The sequence below is a fragment of the Labeo rohita genome, chromosome 14, assembly GCF_022985175.1.
Source record: "Labeo rohita strain BAU-BD-2019 chromosome 14, IGBB_LRoh.1.0, whole genome shotgun sequence".
In the NCBI taxonomy this organism is placed as follows: Eukaryota; Metazoa; Chordata; class Actinopteri; order Cypriniformes; family Cyprinidae; genus Labeo; species Labeo rohita.
Window position 1 is genome coordinate 24,989,169 of NC_066882.1, and position 21,208 is coordinate 25,010,376.

At 34.0% G+C, this 21,208-nt stretch overlaps 1 protein-coding gene across 3 annotated transcripts in view; it reads left to right on the forward strand.

The window, feature by feature from the left end:
• LOC127175889 (Kv channel-interacting protein 1-like) overlaps positions 1-20,963 on the forward strand; it is a 72,296-nt gene extending 51,333 nt beyond the window's left edge. For all 3 annotated transcript variants that reach the window (XM_051127202.1, XM_051127204.1, XM_051127203.1), the window contains exons 2-8: positions 10,572-10,696; positions 10,794-10,863; positions 13,534-13,604; positions 13,746-13,853; positions 13,954-14,058; positions 14,146-14,208; positions 18,774-20,963. In XM_051127202.1, the coding sequence (XP_050983159.1) occupies positions 10,572-10,696; positions 10,794-10,863; positions 13,534-13,604; positions 13,746-13,853; positions 13,954-14,058; positions 14,146-14,208; positions 18,774-18,821 (590 nt within the window). In that variant the 3' untranslated portion in view covers positions 18,822-20,963. The remainder of the gene's footprint in view (positions 1-10,571; positions 10,697-10,793; positions 10,864-13,533; positions 13,605-13,745; positions 13,854-13,953; positions 14,059-14,145; positions 14,209-18,773) is intronic.
• The last annotated feature ends 245 nt before the right edge of the window (positions 20,964-21,208 follow it).

The window sequence follows — 21,208 nt, forward strand, 5'->3', positions numbered from 1 at the left end:
ACATTCTGGGGACACTTGAGACTTACATTACATCTTGTAAAAAGGGGCATAATAGGTCTCCTTTAAAGGAGAAGTTCACTTCCAGGACAAAAATTTACAGATAGTTTACTCACCCCTTTGTCATCAAAGATGTTTATGTCTTTCTTTCTTCAGTCTTAAAGGCATTATCTGTTAGAAATTATATGTTTCTTGATGAAAACATTTCAGGAATTATCTCCATATAGTGGACTTCAATGGCTCTGAACAATCCCAACCGAGGAAGAAGGGTCTTATCTATCAAAACGATCGATCATTTTCAAAATTCAAATTCAAATTTATTTGTATAGCGTTTTTCACGATACATATTGTTGCAAAGCAACTTCACAACAAATTAAAGTTTTTACTATATATTTAGTAGTACTTACTTCTATCAAGTCAGTGCAATGTCAAGTTGATGTACATATGGCAGAGATGTATGGAAAAGATCAATTAATGACGTAATCAAACAGACAAAGAACACTATAAATTATTTTTAAGAGTGTACATCGGTGTTTTACCTTTTTTTTGTAATGGGCGTTTGATCTTCTTTGCATGTTCAATTTGTAAACACTGGGTCTTCTGCAGCGATGTAGGACGATTCTGAAGTTGGGTAAGAAAATGAGATACCCTAACTGTCTTGAACTGGAAAAAACAGAATTAACGCAGACCTAGACAAGACAAGCATTTGAGGTTAAAAAGTATATAAATTGTCAATTTGTTTTGAAAAATGACAGATCGTTTTGCTGGATAAGACCTTTCTTCGTCGGCTGGGATCATTTAGAGCCCTTTGAAGCTGCATTTAAACTACACGTTGGAAGTTCAAACTCAGGGGCACCATTGAACTCCACTATATGGAGATAATTCCTAAAATGTTTTCTTCAAGAAACATAATTTCTTATCGACTGAAGAAAGAAAGACATGAACATCTTGGATGAAAAGGGGGTGAGTACATTATCTGTAAATTTTTCTTCTGGAAGTGAACTTCTCCTTTAAATATTTTAGGTCAAAGTAGTTCTGTTGACAAAAAAAAGTTTAGAAATCACTGTTTTTAGGGTTTGGGTTGTTTTACGCAGTCAGATTTTTAATCAAGTCTGTTACATGTTATATTGACCAGGAACTGCCTAGATATACAGGAACAGACCATCTGACCAACTTTATAATTATAAATAAAATATGTGCCTTATTTCTAAAAATTTTATCAATCAGTCAGATTCATTCTTCCCACATTAAATGTATAATTCACCCAAAAATAAAAATGTTTTCAACTTCTACTCACCCTCAAGTTCTTACAAACCTGTATGAGTTTCTTTCTTCGGTTGAACACAAAAAAAAGATATTCTGAAGAATCAATCTATCAACCAATCCATCAACGGTTTGGTTACTAATATTTTTCAAAATATCTTCTTTTGTGCTCAATAGCTGAAAGAAACTACTACAGCTTTGTAAAACAGCTTGAAGGAATAAATGATGAAACACTTTTCATTTTCGGTGAATTATCGCTTTGTGAAAGTGCATTCCAGTTGTTTTGTGTAGTATGTGTCAGACAGTCAGCAAACAAACTGTGGGTTTTGTTTAATGTTTTCTGATGAAGCCTATCTTATAAATTCATAGAGATGACTAGCTAAATGTTTTTGTGTGTGAAGGTTACTGTGCTGATGCTTGTGCAAGCAAAAAGGAGACCGTTTCTTCTGGATGCACTTCTATTATTCATACTGTACATAGTGATGAGAACAAACACACACACATACACACAGAATACACGGAGGCAGCGCTCATCAAAACATTTCAGAAAAAGGAAAATAGTCACAAAACATTGATCGATTCATTACCCTGTCAGTGCGATGATGCCTGCCTACTTCAAACCAGTGTTAATTTAGTATCACTGATATGCTATTACAGTTTATATTAATATTTAGAATGTTTGTATTAATTTATTTTTATGTTTGTTCCAAATAATTTTTAAAGTTTATTTTTTGTTATTTATTTTTTTTAAATAAATGTCTATAGTTTTTTTAATTGATTTATATAATTTTAATTTACTTTTAATTAATATAATATTTTATGTAATATAATAATGAATATATATTAATATAATATTTTAATTTTTTTAATTTTAATTACTATTTCGGCTAGTTGCTAAGGCATTATTTAGCATTATCTTTATAAAAGTTAATGTTTATATTTTAAGTAATTATTATTAGTAGGTCTACCTTGAGGAAATTGAAAGGCTATTCATCGAAAAAACAACTCGCCCACTTAAATGTCACCAGGTTTGATTTTGGTAACATTGGAATAAAATTAATTGCAGTGGGTAAATTGTGAGTTAAATGAATGTTTTATTTCCATGTCTGCAGCCATTATGACACCTTGCAGCAAGATGAATTCAAAAATATTAAAATGTTGGTTGTTGATTGTTGTTGATGGTGTAAGATAAATGATTTTCCATAAACACTTGAAGCAAACCTTACTGCCTCATTGCATACATCCACCACACATGTGCACTTACTGCGAAAAATTAGAGAAAGTGTCCTGTGTGTGTCATTTATAAGCTGAATACAGCTTGAGGAAGATGGTTGAAGTGGAACGGCGTGTAATGGGTTTTTACACGGCTGGAATGATGAGAAGTGTGTGTGATTAACGTTTGTCTTAATTAGTGATGTGTCAGGCCTTGATTTGCGCAGTGTAATTTCTCATACTGCTGTAGACAGCAGCTGTGTGTGTGTGTGTGTGTTTTCTCTGGATATATTTCGCTCTCAAAAATGGAGCTCTTCTCAATTGCTATGGTAATACAAAGATTATGCTAATTCAGATTATGCAAACTGGAGGATTACAGTGAAGTCAGTGTGTGTGTGACACTAAAAACGAGTCTCTGTGAATAAAGCAGCCGTATAATGCATGTATGAAATGTGTGGCTATGTGGGGTTTAATTCTGTATTTATTCATTAATATTTAGGAGTAAATGTATTTGAATGTCAAAGTGCAGGTGATGCTGGTTGGTTTTGTGGTTGTTTGTCTCCATCTGGTGGCAGTTTTGATCTGATAATATAAGAATTATTCATCCAGACAGGAAATATCTTAATCTTGATGTTCTTAATGTAAGCAGCGAGATACGCGAGGCATGCTGTATTGTGAATAAATCACAGCTGAAGGGTGTCTGAAAGCTGAGTCACTGTGACTCTTTCAGCCGTGACTTGTTCACAACTTATGCACAGCATGTCTAGAGTACCCTATTGCTTTTAAAAAATGGTTACCACACAATACAAATATAAAAACCAAAAACGTATGTATTGATGTTGCTTTCCTGAAGTAAATTCATTTCTTTCGCTAAAAAAAAATTCTTGACAGCGACAGCAAATAGCAAGATGCCTTATCTTGTAACCTGAGTAACATGGAGGAGCTCAAATAAAAACAAAGAACAGAAACTGTTCTCATCCGCTGTGTCATTTGTGTTTAGTTTGGGGACCAGTTCTCACTATTAACTAACTATTAACTAAGACTTTTGCCTCGATAAACTCCTAATTTGCTGCTTATTAACAGATATTAAGGTCATTTTTTTTAAGGTTAGATATGGGGTAGAGTTAACCAAACCAAAACCATTCTTAAGTAACACGGGTATATTTGTAGCAATAGCCAAAAATACATTGTATGGGTCAAAAGCTCACTCACACTTCATTAAAAATAACAAACAGTTAACTTTGCTGAAATACATAATACACGGAACAGTTTTGACACTAAATTATTGATTGTTCATATTACTAAGGGTGTTGCTCAGTGAACCTTTGAGTGAAGAGGTCATAGCTGTGCTTTGTGCACTCTAAAAAGTGTTGGGTTAAATACAACCCAGTGCTGGGTAAAATATGGACAAACCCAGCGATTGTTAGTTTGCATATGTGACCCTGGACCTCAAAACCAGTCTTATGTTGCACCGGTATATTTGTAGCAATAGCCAAAAATACACCAGATGGGTCAAACTCATCGATTTTTCTTTTATGCCAAAAATCATTAGGATATTAACTAAAGATCATGTTCCATGAAGATATTTTGTAAATTTCCCACCATAAATATATCAAAATTTAAGTTTTGATTAGTAATATGCTTTGCTGTTAACGTCATTTGGACAACTTTAAAGGCGATTTTCTCAGTATTTTGATTTTTTTGCACTGATTTCACTGATCAGATTTCAGATTTTCAAATAGCTGTATTTCCTAACAAACCATACATCAATGGAAAGCTTATTTATTCAGCTTCAGATGATGTATAAATCTCAATTTCGAGAATTTTACACTTATGACTGGTTTTGTGGTCCAGGGTCACATATGTGTTTTTGATGAGAATCAATACAATGATGATTGAGAAATGAACAAATAAACGCTCCTCGAAAGCCTGATGATCATATTTGATTTTCACTGATTTTTCTTTAAAAAAAAAAAAAAAATCATGTCTGGATAATCAAGTAAACTGAAGTTGTTTCAGTCCACTAAGTGTTCATCTTGAAATATTACTAACAATATCAAAATTATTTTTATGTTTACTTTATAAAAACCACTAAAGATTTCACAAGCAAAAAGACACGAGCAGAAGGTGGACGTTTGTGCAAAAAGATGACAGAAGGCATGCAGTAGATTGTGTCCAACAGGTTTTTGTCATGTTGGTCATTTAGAGGCCTTATTTGTGCATCAAATATGATACAGTAGGCTTCATAGGGTTATCATAGGGATATTATATATCATAGTGATATAAACCAATGACAGTAGAAACATGTGGTTTCATAAATTAAAGGGATTATACTTTATGATTCTACAAATTATGAATATGAAATATTAATGAACTGATGTAAATATGGAATAATGTGTCTGTATAAATATGTCTTTTGTTGTCTCTGTGTGTCGTACATGGACTTTGCCATCTAAATGAGGCTCATTAATCAAACCTGCAGTGCTCTGTGTGTATGTGTGTGTGTGTGTGTGTTGACTCATGCTTGGTCATAACGGTCATTTTCCTGTACATGGGGCTTTATATAATATAGTTATATATAGTATGATTGTTGTATAGCAGCACTGTTATGATCTACAAACCATGATATTTCATTGCCATTCTCCTTTGAAATGTGCGTTGTCACACACACACACACACACACACACACACACACACTTGGTGAGTTGACATTGTTCTTAATGTCCTACCTGAGGGCAGGACTCACCTGGGGCTCCACGCTCACCTGAGAGTGTGAAGGACACACACACACACACACACACACACGCACACACACTCTCTCTCTCCCCTCAGGTTTCTGCACCATTCAGAATCCATTGTGCATGAAGTATTGCGATTTTGCATTTAAGAGCATAAAATTAAAATAGAATGAAGTTGATGCATTTGCAAATTATTCTTTTTTTCAGTATGAATTAACCATATATATCCACAAGGATTAGGTGTTAGGTGCAATGCCACCCTAATTCATTTGCATTTAATTAATGTGTTTAATTACACTTAATAAATCAATGTTTTAGAAATGTAATAGAATACTTCATATCCCATAATACTCTAATTTACTCATAGATATTCAAATCATGATGTCATGTTATTTTTATGTATTGAAGTTATTTGAATACAGGAAGAGGGACATTTTGTGGTCATGGAAGGCAAAATCTGTTTTCATATAAAAAATATATTTTAGAGTAATGTTTTTATAGCAAAAATCAAGATAAACTTTAAAAACTTTTTGTATCTTTTCATATTTGATACATTTGAACATATTTCTCGCAATGAATCACTATATAACAAATAATAGATATGTTTTTTTTTTTTTTTTTTTTTATTGTTGAATATGGAATACATTTAGAGGTGTAGCATTATATATAATATATCAGGGCACAAAAGGTGTAAATAGTTAATTAATGTGTAACTATTTGTTTTTGAATTTTTGAATTATAATCAAGGTTATCATAGTATTCTAAAACCATAAAAAACTTAATGTGAAATACAGCTAATTTTATCTAAAATAAATTCAAATTCAAATTTCGTTTGGCAGTATGTAAAGTCTTTACATTTTTTTTTAACCAATGATAAACTTTAAAAAAAAGATTTTTCATTTTCATAAAATGAAAATTTCATTTTCATTTTATTTCTTCTTTTCAAATTCTATACATTTTAACCTCTTTAAAGGACTATGAAACATAATAAAAATGTTTTGTTATTTATTTATTTATTTATTTAAAAAAATGACATTGAACATGGAATACATTTAGATCTGGAGTATTGCTTAATATATCAGGGCATACATGAGGGAAATAGTCAAAATTAATGTAATTATTCATTTGTAATTATTCATTACTTTTGTGTAATTTTTTAATTGTAATCAGGGTTATTGTAATATACTAAAACTAAAGCCATAAAAAAACTTGTCGTGTGAAATAAAACAAAACCTGGGTAAATTCAAAATCTGGCTGAACTCTAATTGCCCTGCATAATGAGAATTTGATAAAGAGCATAGTGAATATTACTGAAACACACACACACACACAGAGAGAGAGAGAGAGAGGACAAACGGGGAAACAAAGAAGCAGATGTCAAAGAGGTGAGAGAGAGAGGTGTATATAAAGATGGATGTTGAGGGCTCAGCAAATACAGAAAGGGACTGGAATGAAACTGAGAGGAAAATAAGATTATTAAGACTAATAAAGAAAATCAAGAATGATGGAGAAAGCAGAGGGAGACGGACTGCAAACTTTAGCCATAGTGCTGCTGCTGTGTGGAGCTCTCAAACTCCTGCACACGCTCGGACTCATCAGCACAGAGGGTGAGACTCGCTAAACTACCATCTTTGACTGATAGATTAAGAGTTTGGATGCTTGAAGTGAACTTTCAGATGTTTTCTGAGAGCTCTGTGTGTGTGTTGAACAGAATAGATGTCTGATAATAAATTTGTGCCATGAATCAGATTTAACCTCTGCCAGAAAGTCACGTTTTTCACCATAATTCTGCAGAAAAATTAATTCTTCCAGCTGTGGAATAAGATCAAGGTATCAAGGAGAAAAACATTAATCATAAATATATTTATAACAAACAGAAAATTGTGATGCTTTAGACTTGTACTGAAAAACAGCTGGTGTGGGATTTACTTGAACTGAAATGATTTTCACTCAGAAATTACTTGTAAATTTCAGAAACAATTAGAGAGAATCTGCAAATTGTTTAATTAAACATGGATTTCCTGAAGTTGAATGACTAAAATTGTGTCAGATCATTGTGTGTGTTAGAGAGAGAGAGCAGTGCTGTAATGTGGTGCTGCTAAAGGACATTAAGCAGCAGTGAGAGCCTCTGGCACATGACCTTTGACCTCACCTGTGTGTGTCCTTCAGTGCTTTAACACACACACACACACACACCCCTTGTCCGTCCTCATGTATTATGATTAACATGCCAGAATGATCTTAGTCAGTCACCTATATATTTCTAACTGTATGTTTGTTTGTTTTTCTCCATTTGGTTGAGTGTTATTGTTGTGATTTTTGAGGTACAGTAGGGTTTATATACAGGATCAGTGTTATATTACTACCATTGAGATTATGGTTTTAATACATTTTAAATTAGTTTTCATTTTTAAATTTTCCATTTTAATTGAAGTAAATGATTTAGTAATTTTTGCATTTATTTATTTATTTATTTATTTAGATTTCAGTTATAGTTTATTTTAGTACATCAAATTAAACTAAATTAAAATAAGAAATGTGGGCTTGATAACTAGCTGAAACAAAATATATATTTTTTGAAACTGATTTTTTCAGTTATTTTAAATAACAAAATGTTTTTTATGGTTTTAATTAACTATCTCCCTAGGGATTATTTTTAAGTATGATAAAATTAGGTAGCTGCTAAATGAATACATGCAAATGAACCAATCATGCGTGTCTAACACTGTGAATGTCAAACGCATGTTTTACGGTCGTGTGGCTTTGCTGTCGTCATCTCTAGTACACAAAGGAGTTTCGCTACATTTCTGAAACAAATGATTCAGTGCGTCAGATTTAGAAATAAATCAATGTTCATTATTTTGGACAGTGATCTCATCTTTTTTTTAGATCTACACTATTGTGTGAAAGTTTGTGGTTAAGATTTTAACCACAAGAGATTTTGTAGAAATCTCTTCTGCTCACCAAGGCTGCTTTTATTTGAACAAAATACAGTAAAAACGTGACATATTTTTAGAATTTAAAATAACTCTTTTCTGTTTGAATATGTTTTAAAATGTAATTTATTCCTGTGATCAAAGCTGAATTTTCAGCATCATTACTCCATTCTTCATTGTCACATGATCCTTCAGAAATCATTCTAATATGCTGATTTGCTGCTCAAAAACATTTCTGATTATTGCCAATGTTGAAAACAGTTGTGCTGCTTCATAGTTTTTTTGGAAACTGTGCTGCTTTTTATTTTTCAGGATTCTTTGATGAATAGATAACGTACTTAATTAATTTAATTAACAAAAAAAAAACAAACAAACAAAAAAAAACATACCGACATCAAAAGTTCAATTAGGTGAAATATATGTATTCTTGGTTGTTTCTCAATTTTACTGTTATTTTTTAAATAATGTTTTACATGGTATTTACACTACATTGTATTGAATTTTATTTATGTAATGATATGCAAAACAGATTATTATTATTATTATTTTAAGTTTGTCTTAATATAAATATAATAATGAAAAATGTAATTTTCTCTGCTTCTGAAATGACACTTTTTTACCATGTAATCAGTGTAGCGATTTTAGCTCAAAGGGAAATGTGTATAAATAATTACAATTAATTATGATTAATTACAATTATTTGGTTCAACTGCCAGTAGTAACTGTAGCAGAATTAATTTTTCCATCAACTAATCTGTTCGCGCAGCAAACATTCGGTATAATTTTATATCAACTCTAAGAAATGATATTTTCTTGGCCACAGAAAATAACTTTCTTAAAGTACCGCTGCATTAGAGCATGTAGCTCGAATCGAAATCGTAAAGGGACATTAATTTGCAAGGCAGAATCAGAATCAAAACTCATATAATTTGTGCACAATGGTTTATTAACGAAGGACTAACACATAACTAATCTAAACAAACAAACATGAAATCACTCATACATGGGGGAAGGGTCAGTGAGAAGCAGTTAGAGAGACAAGAGAATGTAGCTATGAAAAGAGTCAGTTAACCACCTGAGTGAAACCATCAGTGCTGTCTACAGCTTATACTAAACCTCTGTTTGTTTAGTTAAATGTACGATACTTGCATTGCCTTGGTCGTTGAATAAGTGTCCAAATGCAGTCTCTGGTGAAAGTCTTGATGGTTTGGAGCAGAGGTGGTTTTGGAATTGCAATCATGTTCTTTCGGGATATTCTGATTTGGATATTCTGACTCAATGGTGACTGGGAGTTTCTTTCCATGTGAAAAGTAAATAACAACCAAGAGCTGAGAGGGACCCAGCTGAAATCCTGTGATCTTTGGGGAATGGAAAGGCCGCAAGGCCTGGCGCGCACTTAGGGAAGTCCTGAGGAGTTCTAGCTCATCTTCTTAGGTTCTAAAAGAACCACTGACTGACTGAGGCGAGTCATGAAGATGAATTCCAGGGTTGAGTGGAAATGTCTGGCTCTTTGTGGTCGAGAGCCACAGCTCTGTATGGGCACGCCCTGTGCCGGCTCAGGCTCCCCGTGGGTTCCTCCACACGGGCAGCAATCGGAAGATGTTGCAGACGAGTGAAGAGAGTGAAGAGAGAGAGAGGGGGAGGCGATCAATCGTTTGATGCCTTTAAGCTCTCTGGAGGCTGTGCCTCCAGGAGGTCCACGAACCAATGGTAACTTTCACCATTGGAGGGAAAGTTTACGACTCTTTGTCCGTGAGCATGGTATTTTGCATATGTAATTCGATTGGGTGCTGATGCAAAAACTACTAAGGATTTTTAAAACACTAATATGTTGCATAGGTATCAACATCTAATTTACACCATCTTTTAGATCATCAAAATATGAATTCAAAGAGACCAAGCATGGCATAGGTGGGTTATACGACTAGTCATCTATCATAACGCATACATAAAACAGTAGAAAGACAAATACAAATACAACAGACAAAATTAAAATACAATGCAGTAATACTGTACACAATGACCTGGGCTATGTGGGATAGGAAGGTCAAAGAAAGGTTTGTCTGTGAATGAATAGGAAAGGAGTCTATTTCTGTAGGCATTGTGCCTTTCCTATGGGCAAATGTAGCATGGGCAGATGTGCATTCCTCTGGGCAATAAAACCTCTTATCAGATAGTCGTTCTGGCAACTGAGCCCTTTTGGAGCTCCAGCATATAGCTGGCTTGTTGGATCTAAAGACTATTTGTGAAATGTAACAATTAATGTATGTCTGATTGTTCCAGATGCTACATCAGTTACTGATAATATATATATATATATATATATATATATATATAAATTTTCATTTGAATATTGTGTTTCACATTTAAATGCATCATATAAAGTAAATAAAATGTATTGTAATCTGTTTTGATCTGTCTGTAGATAAGGTGGATGATGATCTGGAGCTGTCTATGGTGTGTCACCGTCCCGAGGGTTTAGAGCAGCTGGAGTCACAGACAAACTTCAGCAAAAAAGAGCTGCAAGTGCTCTATAGAGGCTTTAAAAACGTATGCAAACCCACACATGTAGACACATGTTTTCCTGATAGTTCATCTGTTCATCTATTAAATCAAGTGTGTGTGTGTTTTTCTGGTTATTTTTCAGGAGTGTCCCAGTGGTGTGGTCAACGAGGATACGTTCAAACAGATCTACTCGCAGTTCTTTCCTCACGGCGGTCAGTGTGTGTTTGTAGCTGATCTGTCTGTGTCTCAGTCAAATCACTTGAGTATATAGTTACAAAGTGTTCATCATTACTTAAAATGATCCTCTCTACTACAGTGTTTGTGAGCAGGATCTCACTTTTTTGAATGCTCATGTAAGATCAATGTTAAAAGATCAAATGTGAAACCACAAAAAACAGTCAGAAGGGGCAATTTTTTGAAATTGAGATTTATATAGAGATATATAAAGCTTATTATTAATAGGCTCTCCACTGACGTATGGCTTGTTAGGATAGGACAATATTTGGCCGAGATTTATTAAATAAATAAATAAATAAAAATATTGAGAAAATTGCCTTTTAAGTTGTCCAAATGAAGTTCTTAGCAATGCATATTAATAAAAAATAATAAAAAATTATGTTTTGATATACGTACAGTAGGAAATTTACTAAATATCTTCATGGAACATGATCTTTACTTAATATCCTAATGGCATAAAACAAAAAAACGATCATTTTGACCCATACAATGTGTTTTTGGCTATTGCTACAAATATATTTTGTGGTCTAGGGTCACAAATATGTTTTGCTTCTAAACTACTGATTACACTAATTACACTTTACAATAAGGTGTCATTTGTTAAAGGAGTCGTTGTTGTTTCCAAAACAAAGATTAACATATAATGTACTCACCCCCTTGTCATACAAGATGTTCATGTCTTCCTTTCTTCAGTCATAAAGAAATTATGTTTTTTAAGGAAAAGCATTTCAGCATATAATGGACTGTTATGGTGCCCCGATTTTGAACTTCCAAAAGGCAGTTTAAATTCGGCTTCAAATGATCCCAAATGCGGTTGTAAACGATCCCAGCCGAGGAAGAAGGGTCTTATGTAGCGAAACGATAAGTTATTTTCATTAAAAAAATAAAATTTAAATACTTTTCAATCTCAAACGCTTGTCTTGCCTTGCTTTCATTGAACTCAAAAATCATTTCAAAATCACTTCCACATTGCTGCAGAAGTTCTGACCCAGTCTTTGCAACAAGAACATGCAAAGAAGATCAAACACCCTTAACAAAAAAGGTTATATAGGACGATATGAAGTTGGGGGAGAACATGAGATGGGAGTTTTCCGACATACCCTAACTGTCACGAACCGGAACAAAACAGTCCAAGCAGAGTAAGACAAGACGAGCGTTTGGCATTAAAAAGTATAATAATTGTATTCTTTTTATTAAAATAACCAATTGTTATGCTAGATAAGACCCTTCTTCCTCAGCTGGGATCGTTTACAACCGCATTTGGGACTGTTTGAAGCTGCATTTAAACTACATTTTGGAAGTTCAAACTCGGGGGCACCACATCAGTCCATTATATGGAGAAAAATCCTGAAATGTTTTCCTCAAAAAACATAATTTCTTTACGACTGAAGAAAGAAAGACATGAACATCTTGGATGACAAGGGGGTGAGTAAATTATTTGTAAATTGTTGTTTTGGAAGTGGACTTCTCTATTTAACATGAGTTAATGTATTAACTAACATGAACGAACAATGAACAATATTACACTATTTATTCATCTTTGTTAGTATTGGGTCATTAAATGGGTCATCGGATGCCCATTTTCCACAAGTTGATATGATTCTTTAGGGTCTTAATGAGAAGTCTATAACATACTTTGGTTAAAATTTCTCAGTGGTAGTGTAAAAAAAACATTTTACCTTGTCAAAATCAGCCCTGTTCAGAGCGAGCCAATCTATTGCATGTTCCTTTAAATGCTAATGAGCTCTGTTCACCCCGCCCCTCACTTCTGTAGGGTGACCAGCAGGTCTGTTTATGTTAGCTGCGTTTAGCCACTAAACTTGCTAACTAGCACATTATTAAGAAAGGCAATTTGCAGAGATGCATAAAAAACCCTTATACTCACTTCTGCTGTAGGTGTAGCTGCATCGCGAACGATTCAAGCGAACATAGACGCATTTATCTAGCTCGTGGGTGCATTTCCTTCTAAAACGAAAGTAATGTTAATCCTCTGTGCCTTCAGAGGCTCAGATGTCGGTAGTAAATGAGGACTGCTATGTTCATTATTACATCCAACTACGGAACACCTCAATCGCTCGGAGACATTGTTGTCTCAGTCAGGGCGGGTCTAAGGTAAGACGGTCATGTCAATCAATTATCATGAGAGCTGCTTCGTCACACTGACAAGAAGCTGAGAATGGCTTGAATTGAAAAAGGGGATATTTCTTATAAAGGATACAAAAATACCACTGGGTGGATTTTTATCATAATAGGGTGGCTGTGTACACACACTGCCAACACACATTTATGTGCAAACAACATGTAAAAGTGAGTTTTGCATCTGATGACTCCTTTAATAAAAATACAGCCGTTCACTGTTAATTCATGTTAGTTCTCAGTGGATTAACTAATGCTAACAAGCAGAACTTGTGATTTTAATAATGCATTAGTAAATGTTGAAATTAACTAAGATTAATAAATGCTGTAGAAGTATTGTTCATTCTTAGTTCATGTTAACTAATGTAATTAACTAATGTAATTATGAACCTTATTGTAAAGTGTTACCAGTGAAATTTTATAAGCTAACTATGAAATCGTATTTGAGAGGTTCTCAGCTTTAAAGCTGTTTATATGTGTGTGTGTGTGTGTGTGTGTGTTTTCTGCAGATGCTAGCACATACGCACATTACCTGTTCAACGCCTTTGACTCTTCCCACAATGGATCCATCAAATTTGAGGTGCAATTTCTCTTTGTTTATCCATTGTTCTTCACCTCCCTTGTTTCCTCTGTTGTTATTTTTATTTGTGTGTCAGCAGGGCTTTATGATTGTGTCTCCAGTGATAAATCACTCCTCATTGTCTCTTTCTCTCTCTGTCAGGACTTTGTAACAGCTCTGTCCATCTTGTTGAGAGGAACAACAACAGAGAAGTTACAGTGGACCTTCAACCTGTACGACATTAACAGAGACGGTTATATTAATAAAGAGGTGTGTCTATCAGTCATCACTCTATAGCTTCAATAATATGTCATAGTAAAATGATATTTAAATACTTGATTTGATAATGCAATGCATCATACTGTTGCAGGAGATGACTGATATAGTGAAAGCCATATATGACATGATGGGCCGCTTCACGTATCCCGCTCTAAAGACAGACACTCCCAAACAGCATGTAGATGCTTTCTTTCAGGTCAGCTTTCTTTTTTGTACATCTTGAAAATTTGTCTGTACAGCAATGTTGTCTGTTTTCATCACATTATAAATCACTTTTTTGCAGAAAATGGACAAGAACAGAGATGGAGTTGTCACTCTTGATGAGTTTATTCTCTCCTGTCAAGAGGTACAGTACCTGTTCATGTTCAGAATGCCATACTATGCATACTATTTATTAGTACAGTGCATATAGTGCAAATGTATTATGCATGGAGTAACCAAATGACCTATTACATTTAAAAAATGTGCATTATACAAGCATACTATTCATACTGTTTTTGCAGTATGTGTGCGGTATAAAATTTAGTATGCATGGAATAACAGAATAAGCGACAACATTTGTAAAAACATGCCTTATCCATGCATACTTTTTTTGCCATGTATACAGCGCAAAGTATGCTTGTATACTGCACATTTCTGCAAATCTAGTAGGTTATCTGGTTCTTCCATACATAAAAATTTGCATATTCTGTACTGTATACATACTGCAAAAAATACTATGCAAAGCATACAATTTTAGTATGCATGAAATCTGATCTAATTATTTAAAGGTGAACAATTAGATGCCATTTGCTGAATTAAACCTGAGTTTGTGACCGTGTAGCATGTTTGATACATTTCTCATTGCATGCTTCACATACTATTTCTTTAAAAAGTAAACTAAACATACTGTGCAGTATGCAGTATGCACTAGTATTCCATTCCATTCGGAGCCTGTCACTTTCTTCCTCTCTTAAATGTAAGCAGTGCCCTCTGGTGTCAGAGAGTGAGCATTGCACTTTTGATAAAACATCAGTTAGGCCTAAATCAGTCCTGCCAACTGACAACCATCCAAATATATACATTTATTTATTTGTTTATTAAATATGTACTTATACTATTCAGCCCTATTTATTTACTTTTTTTCCAGTCTTGGTTTTGTTAAATAGGACACCCCAAACTACCTTTTCGTTAATGAATGAAGCTCCTCTTTTATGCCCAGTCCAATATCTTTGAAGCATATTTTGTTTAGTTTTGGTAATATTTTTGAATAAGATTTTATTTTTAGGTTTTCTGGTTTTACTTTCATTTTTATAAACTGCCATTTTTATTTAAAAGAGAAGTTCACTTCCGGAATAGAAATTGACAGATAATGCACTCACCCCTTTGTCATCCAAGATGTTCATGTCTTTCTTTCTTCAGTCATAAAAGAAATTATGTTTCTTGAGGAAAACATTTCAAGATTTCTCTCCATATAATGTACTTCTATGGTGCCTGTGAGTTTGAACTTCCAAAATACAGTTTAAAAGCTGCTTCAAAGGGCTCTAAACAATCCCAGCCAAGGAAGAAGGGTCTTATCTAGCAAAACGATTGGTTATTTTCTAAAAAATGTACAATTTAGATACTTTTTAACTTCAAACCCTTTTTAACTTCGTCTTGGCTAGCTCTGCAATGCGCATGTAAACTGTATAATCCGGGTCAATACAGTTAGGGTAGGTTGAATTTATTAGGAAGTTAATAGTTAATAGAAAACACTGATTTCTTGAGTTAGGACTACCCATACTATAGACAGGTGTGTTTTTGTATCGTAAATTGTGATTAAAAATTGAAAAATCATGAAACAATTTTTAATCGAATTTTGACCCCAAGAATTGATATTAATCAAATCTCCTAGTAATTATGCTGGATGTAACAACTGTTTACATTTAGTTTAATTCTTAAGAAAAAAATTTAAGAAAAAAAAGAGCCCGATTTGGTTTAAAATTTTTGTTATCACTAAAATAAACATTTTAATATTCTTTCATTTGTTGTTTAGAAATAGTTTTTTTTTTTTAATTTCCTTTTTATTTCCAAAATTAGAAACTAACAGTTTTAATTTTATTTGTTTACGTTTATTTACACTTTTAGAATTTTTAATCTTTCCAAAATAACAAGTTTTCGTTTCATTATTTGGTTATTTCGGTTCAGTATTACTTTTTAATTTACATTCTTTACAGCACAACACCAGGGCCCGTATCCACAAAACATTTAAGAATTCTCCTAAATAGCAGTAAAAGTTTTTAGGTAAGAGATTTCTCTTAAAACCTATTCACAAAGCTGCTGAGACAAACTTTTACTAAGACATAGAGAGAAATCTTAAAGGAGAACTCCACATCCAGAACAACAATTCACAAATAATTTTCTTAATCCAATATGTTCATGTCTTTCTGTCTTCAGTCGTGAAGAAATTATGGTTTTTGAGAAAAACATTTCAGAATTTTTCTCCATATAATGGACTTCACTGGTGCCCTGATTTTGAACTTCCAAAATGCAGTTTAAATGCAGCTTCAAAGGGCTCTAAACGATCCCAGCTGAGGAAGAAGGGTCTTATCTAGCGAAACGATCTGTCATTTTTTTTTTCGAAAAATACATTTTTCATACTTTTTAAGCACAAAACCTCGTTTAGCACAGGCTCTGGGATACGCGTTCACGACGCTATTGAATCACGTTGAAAGGTCCAGTCCCAGTGTTTACAAAGTGAACACGCAAAGACTAAGAAAGTGCAAGTAAGTTTGTAAACACTGTTTACAAACAAAAAGGTACAACGATGTCCTCCTCTTTTTCGCCATACTAGGTGCACAGGCAATGAACTTACACGTGATTCGTAGTAGTGATGGGAAGTTCGGATCATTTTACTGACTCTGACCTTTGAGTCTCATTCAGCAAAATGAAAAAATCTTTTTCGAGTCATTTCGTTCATTTTAGCAAAGTATAATTAAAATGTTACGTGTTACTTCCCTAACACATCTACTGCTTACACAAACGTTGATCATGGCTGAGTCGATTGTTCATCACGTGACAGCCCCATACGATGAATGAATGACTTGAAAAACCTGAAGACTTGAAACAGGTGAACTAATTCCAGTACAGAACCAAATAGGATGTTGCGCATGCGCGACTGAACGAATCACTCCCGAAACTTCTCATTCTTCCAGAGTCACATTAAAGATTCGTAAAAAATGAAAGAATCGTTCAAGAACGACCCAATATTATTCCGTAGCATCATGGACACACATCGCAGAGCCTGTGCTACACTAGCTTTTGTGCTTAAAAAGTTTTTATTTTTAGAAAAAAATAACCAATCGTTTCGCTACATAGGACCCTCTTCTTCTTCCTCAACTGGGTTTAGAGCCCTTTGAAGCCGCATTTAAACTGCATTTTGGAAGTTCAAAATCGGGGCACCAATGAAGTCCATTATATGGAGAAAAATCCTGAAATGCTTTCCTCAAAAACCATAATTTCTTTAGGACTGAAGACAGAAAGACATGAACATCTTGGATGACAAGAGGGTGAGTAAATTATTTGTAAATTGTTGTTCTGGAAGTGGACTTCTCCTTTAAGCTAAGAGTAAGGGCGGGGTTGACCCCGTTGCGATGAATAATGTCAACATACTTACTAACTATGCACACAGTGATTGGCTGATAGTGGAGGGGTCTCTGTCAGAGATTTATTCATAGAAATTTTGTAAAGCGCTTATGTTGCCACATTCAAATAAAGGTTTAAAAATAAAAATGTAGCCACAATAAAAAAAAAAAGATTTTAAAATGCAGACTAAGTGTCATTAATTAAACAAGTATACTGTATGTTCAGCTAATTGTCAGCCTCTTACATGTGTGCTTCTCGTAAAAAGTTAGCGGATATGCATATAGACAGCCTTTTAATTAACAGAGTTGATTAATCATGGCTGATGGTAAGACATGCAATTCTAAAAGAAAACCAAACTGGATGCAAGAGCAGCTTCTTGCCCAACTTGTTAATGAAAACAATATAATCAAAGAAAATGATGGAGTTGGATAACCTCCAAAACCAAAAAAGATGCATGGGAAAACATGCAAACAAATGCAGCCTGTTTCTGAAATGTTTACATTCCAACGCAGATTGCGGACAACAGCCATTTGCCCTGCCGAAAGAAACAGCAGGAACCATCACAGAATTTGTAATGGTTTTACTGGTTATAATGGGAAACTGTAATGGTGCCCGTTGGTCTTTACTGGTAATTGGTCGCCTTCTATTATTTGCTTGTTAAAACCACGAAATCCTAATGGAACATGTACCAAAACACACTACAGGAAACCGTTTTTACAGTGGAAACCATTAGAACTTCTGTGATGCTTTGTATTGTTTTTTTATTATTATTTTGTGATTTGGTCTTAGTGATTTAGGAGTCCTCTTCACTACTTCTAACGTTTCTCAGATTTAGGAGCTAATTTTAGTGCTGAAATGCTTTATGAAATACTCTTTATGAAAAATGTAAGAATCCTAACCTGTTGAGCGGTATGGTCCCACATGTGGGATTCTAATTTCTGTGCCCCTGAGAGTACGCTCCCACATTATGGGATTTAGAATGTTTGGTGACGTCACGCAACTGCCAAATTCCAACAGCCCTTTGGCGCGTTGGCTCGCGCTGAGCCGGAAAGAGAGACGAATTCTGCACTTGTGAAATAATCTATGCGGTGTTTTAACCACATAACTGCACATAACGGCTGCTTCTTGTCTAATTGGGTGGTTATTTGTACTGCAACACACTGATAGTCTAAAGACAGACTTGTTTTTTTTTCATCTTCATAATAGTTTTTAAAGTATTATTACCTTGTTTGTGTTCCTTTTTCTCTGTCTGAACCTCTGTCTCTCATTAAATGTCCTTTCTACTCTTCTCATTTGTTTCATCTTCAGGATGAAAACATCATGCGGTCACTGCAGCTCTTTGAGAATGTCATATAGAGCCACAAGAAGAAAGAAACCAATGAACTGTTGAACCCCATCAAAAAAAAAAGGAGGAACAACTTTTACCCCAATCACCATGGTTGCAGTTTGACATCACCTTGTTACCATGGCAACATGCCGACTGTTTGATTTACGTGCCGGGAACCCGACGTGTCCTTTAAACCCTGGTGTTTGACCTCGTTCTGTTGCAAATGTGAGATTCATATGTCTATAACCAAAAAAGATACTAGTTAAAAAAGCATGTCAGTAATTGTGTTAAAGACCCAGTGGTTTTCCAAGAGGTCCTGTAGAAGCCAGCTGAACTCTTCCCATGGGACTGAATCTACTGTGAGGGATTTGAAAATACATTACCGATACCTGATGCATTTTAACCTGTTCATGGTGGATTTTAGGTACATTTTTTGCTGAACAACATCCGATACACTCAACCTGTGACTAGTTCTTATCGTAAGACCATTTTATGTGTCCGTCATTTAGGTATAAATGCTAATCCAGTAGTATAACCAGTGGTTTTTTCATGAACCGACCAATCAGCAGTCATTAAACCGGCTTGTCTGTGTTACACTGTGTTTGTTTTGGACAGTATTTGTCTTGTGCTCGTGCATCTCGTCATCCTGTCCATCACTGCTTGCTGTTCGTGTCCATTATTAGTGATATAGTCAGTATTCGTCACTTGTCCCCTGTTGGCTTGTGATTGCTCTTAACCCCCGCCTACTCAGATATCTGCTTTCTGATTGGTCTGTTTGTCTGTCAGTCAGTGTCATCGGGAGAAGATCTGACGTCCAGGTCACATTTCATCCCAGTATCCTCAATATGTGGTTCTTATTAATGAATTACAGTGATTTTATGCAAATACGCATACATATAAAGGCAGCAAATTCTTATTTCTTATGATTGTAGGGTGAAATGTGACTTTGATTGACAGGTGCCGTAGCAAACTTTAGCAGCCACTATATTTTTGTTTGTGTTAAACTAATATAAAATCATTTTGTTTTATTTTTTATTGCGTGAAAGCTGTGAATTGCCAAAACGTAGTACTGTTTTATGCAGCCATAATGCCACCTTACTGTGACATAATTTAAGAGAGCAAAAAAATGAATGAAATTAATTAAAAGACAGCAAATAAAAGATTTATATAACTGTTTGCTTTGTCTCAACAAATGCAACTCAACATAAATGACATACACAATTCAACTGCTCCGTAATCAAATGTATTTCTGAGTGAAATGGGATATTAGTTGTGGCCTAATGGTTAGAGAGTTGGATTTGTAACCCAAAGGTCACAGATTCAATTCCCATGAGAGTTGAAAAATAGTGGAAATATTTTTAATTTAGTAAAATATATATATATTTATATATATATATATATATATATATATATATATATATAAAAGGTTACCGGTTCAATTTTCAGCATTGGATGACAGTATGTATATATATATATATATATATATATATATATATATATATATCATTTTTTAATTGTCATCCAATGTTGAGAATTAGGAAATTAAATTAGGAATTATATAATTATATATAAATTAAGGAGATATTTTTTAAATATATTTAAATATATTTCAAAAATTAAAATATATATAAATATTAATAATTATATATCATTTTATTATTTTTTAAAATATATAAAATATCATAATAACATGAACTAATACTTCTGTGCCAGGAAGCATAAGCCATCATGTTAAAAAGTGTGTTGAAACCTGTGTTTCTCACAATCACAATCACAAACAGTCCTGGCAGACCCAATTATGCTCTGAAAACCATAGTACTGCTGTTTTTATTCATTTTCGGCTCATTTTTGATCATGTTATGATGTGTTTTTGAACAATCACTGTGCCGGTACAGCATTATGAGTTTAAAATAAATGATATTTGATTTATTACACACATTGTATATTTAATACTCTGCAAAGTGGGCCTGAATGATCAAATTTGGAGCGGCAGTGTCTCAGAGAGTTATATAAAAACTGTGTATTGTATAAAGTACAGGGACGATTATTTTTCGAGGACGGAGAGACAGACGGTCAATCAGACAAGACAGATTGAGAAGACGTGAAGCTTAAATATCCTCTTGTTGAAATGTTGTATAAACTATTTAACAATAAAATTTTCAATGCATAATGCTGATTGTTCAGTGTTATACTGTATTTACACACCATTGCTTTTCCGGGTTGAAAGTACGTTGACAATAACAAACATTAGTCGGTAATGCATCGCCACCATAAGAGCACAAAATAATTACGATAAGTACAATAGATTGTAGACTTTCTCACAGACAACAGTTCATATATACAGATCTGTGCATCAACAGCTGAACGTTTGTGAATGTCTGTGAATGTTTTACCCTACTTCTCCAAGGCAGCATCT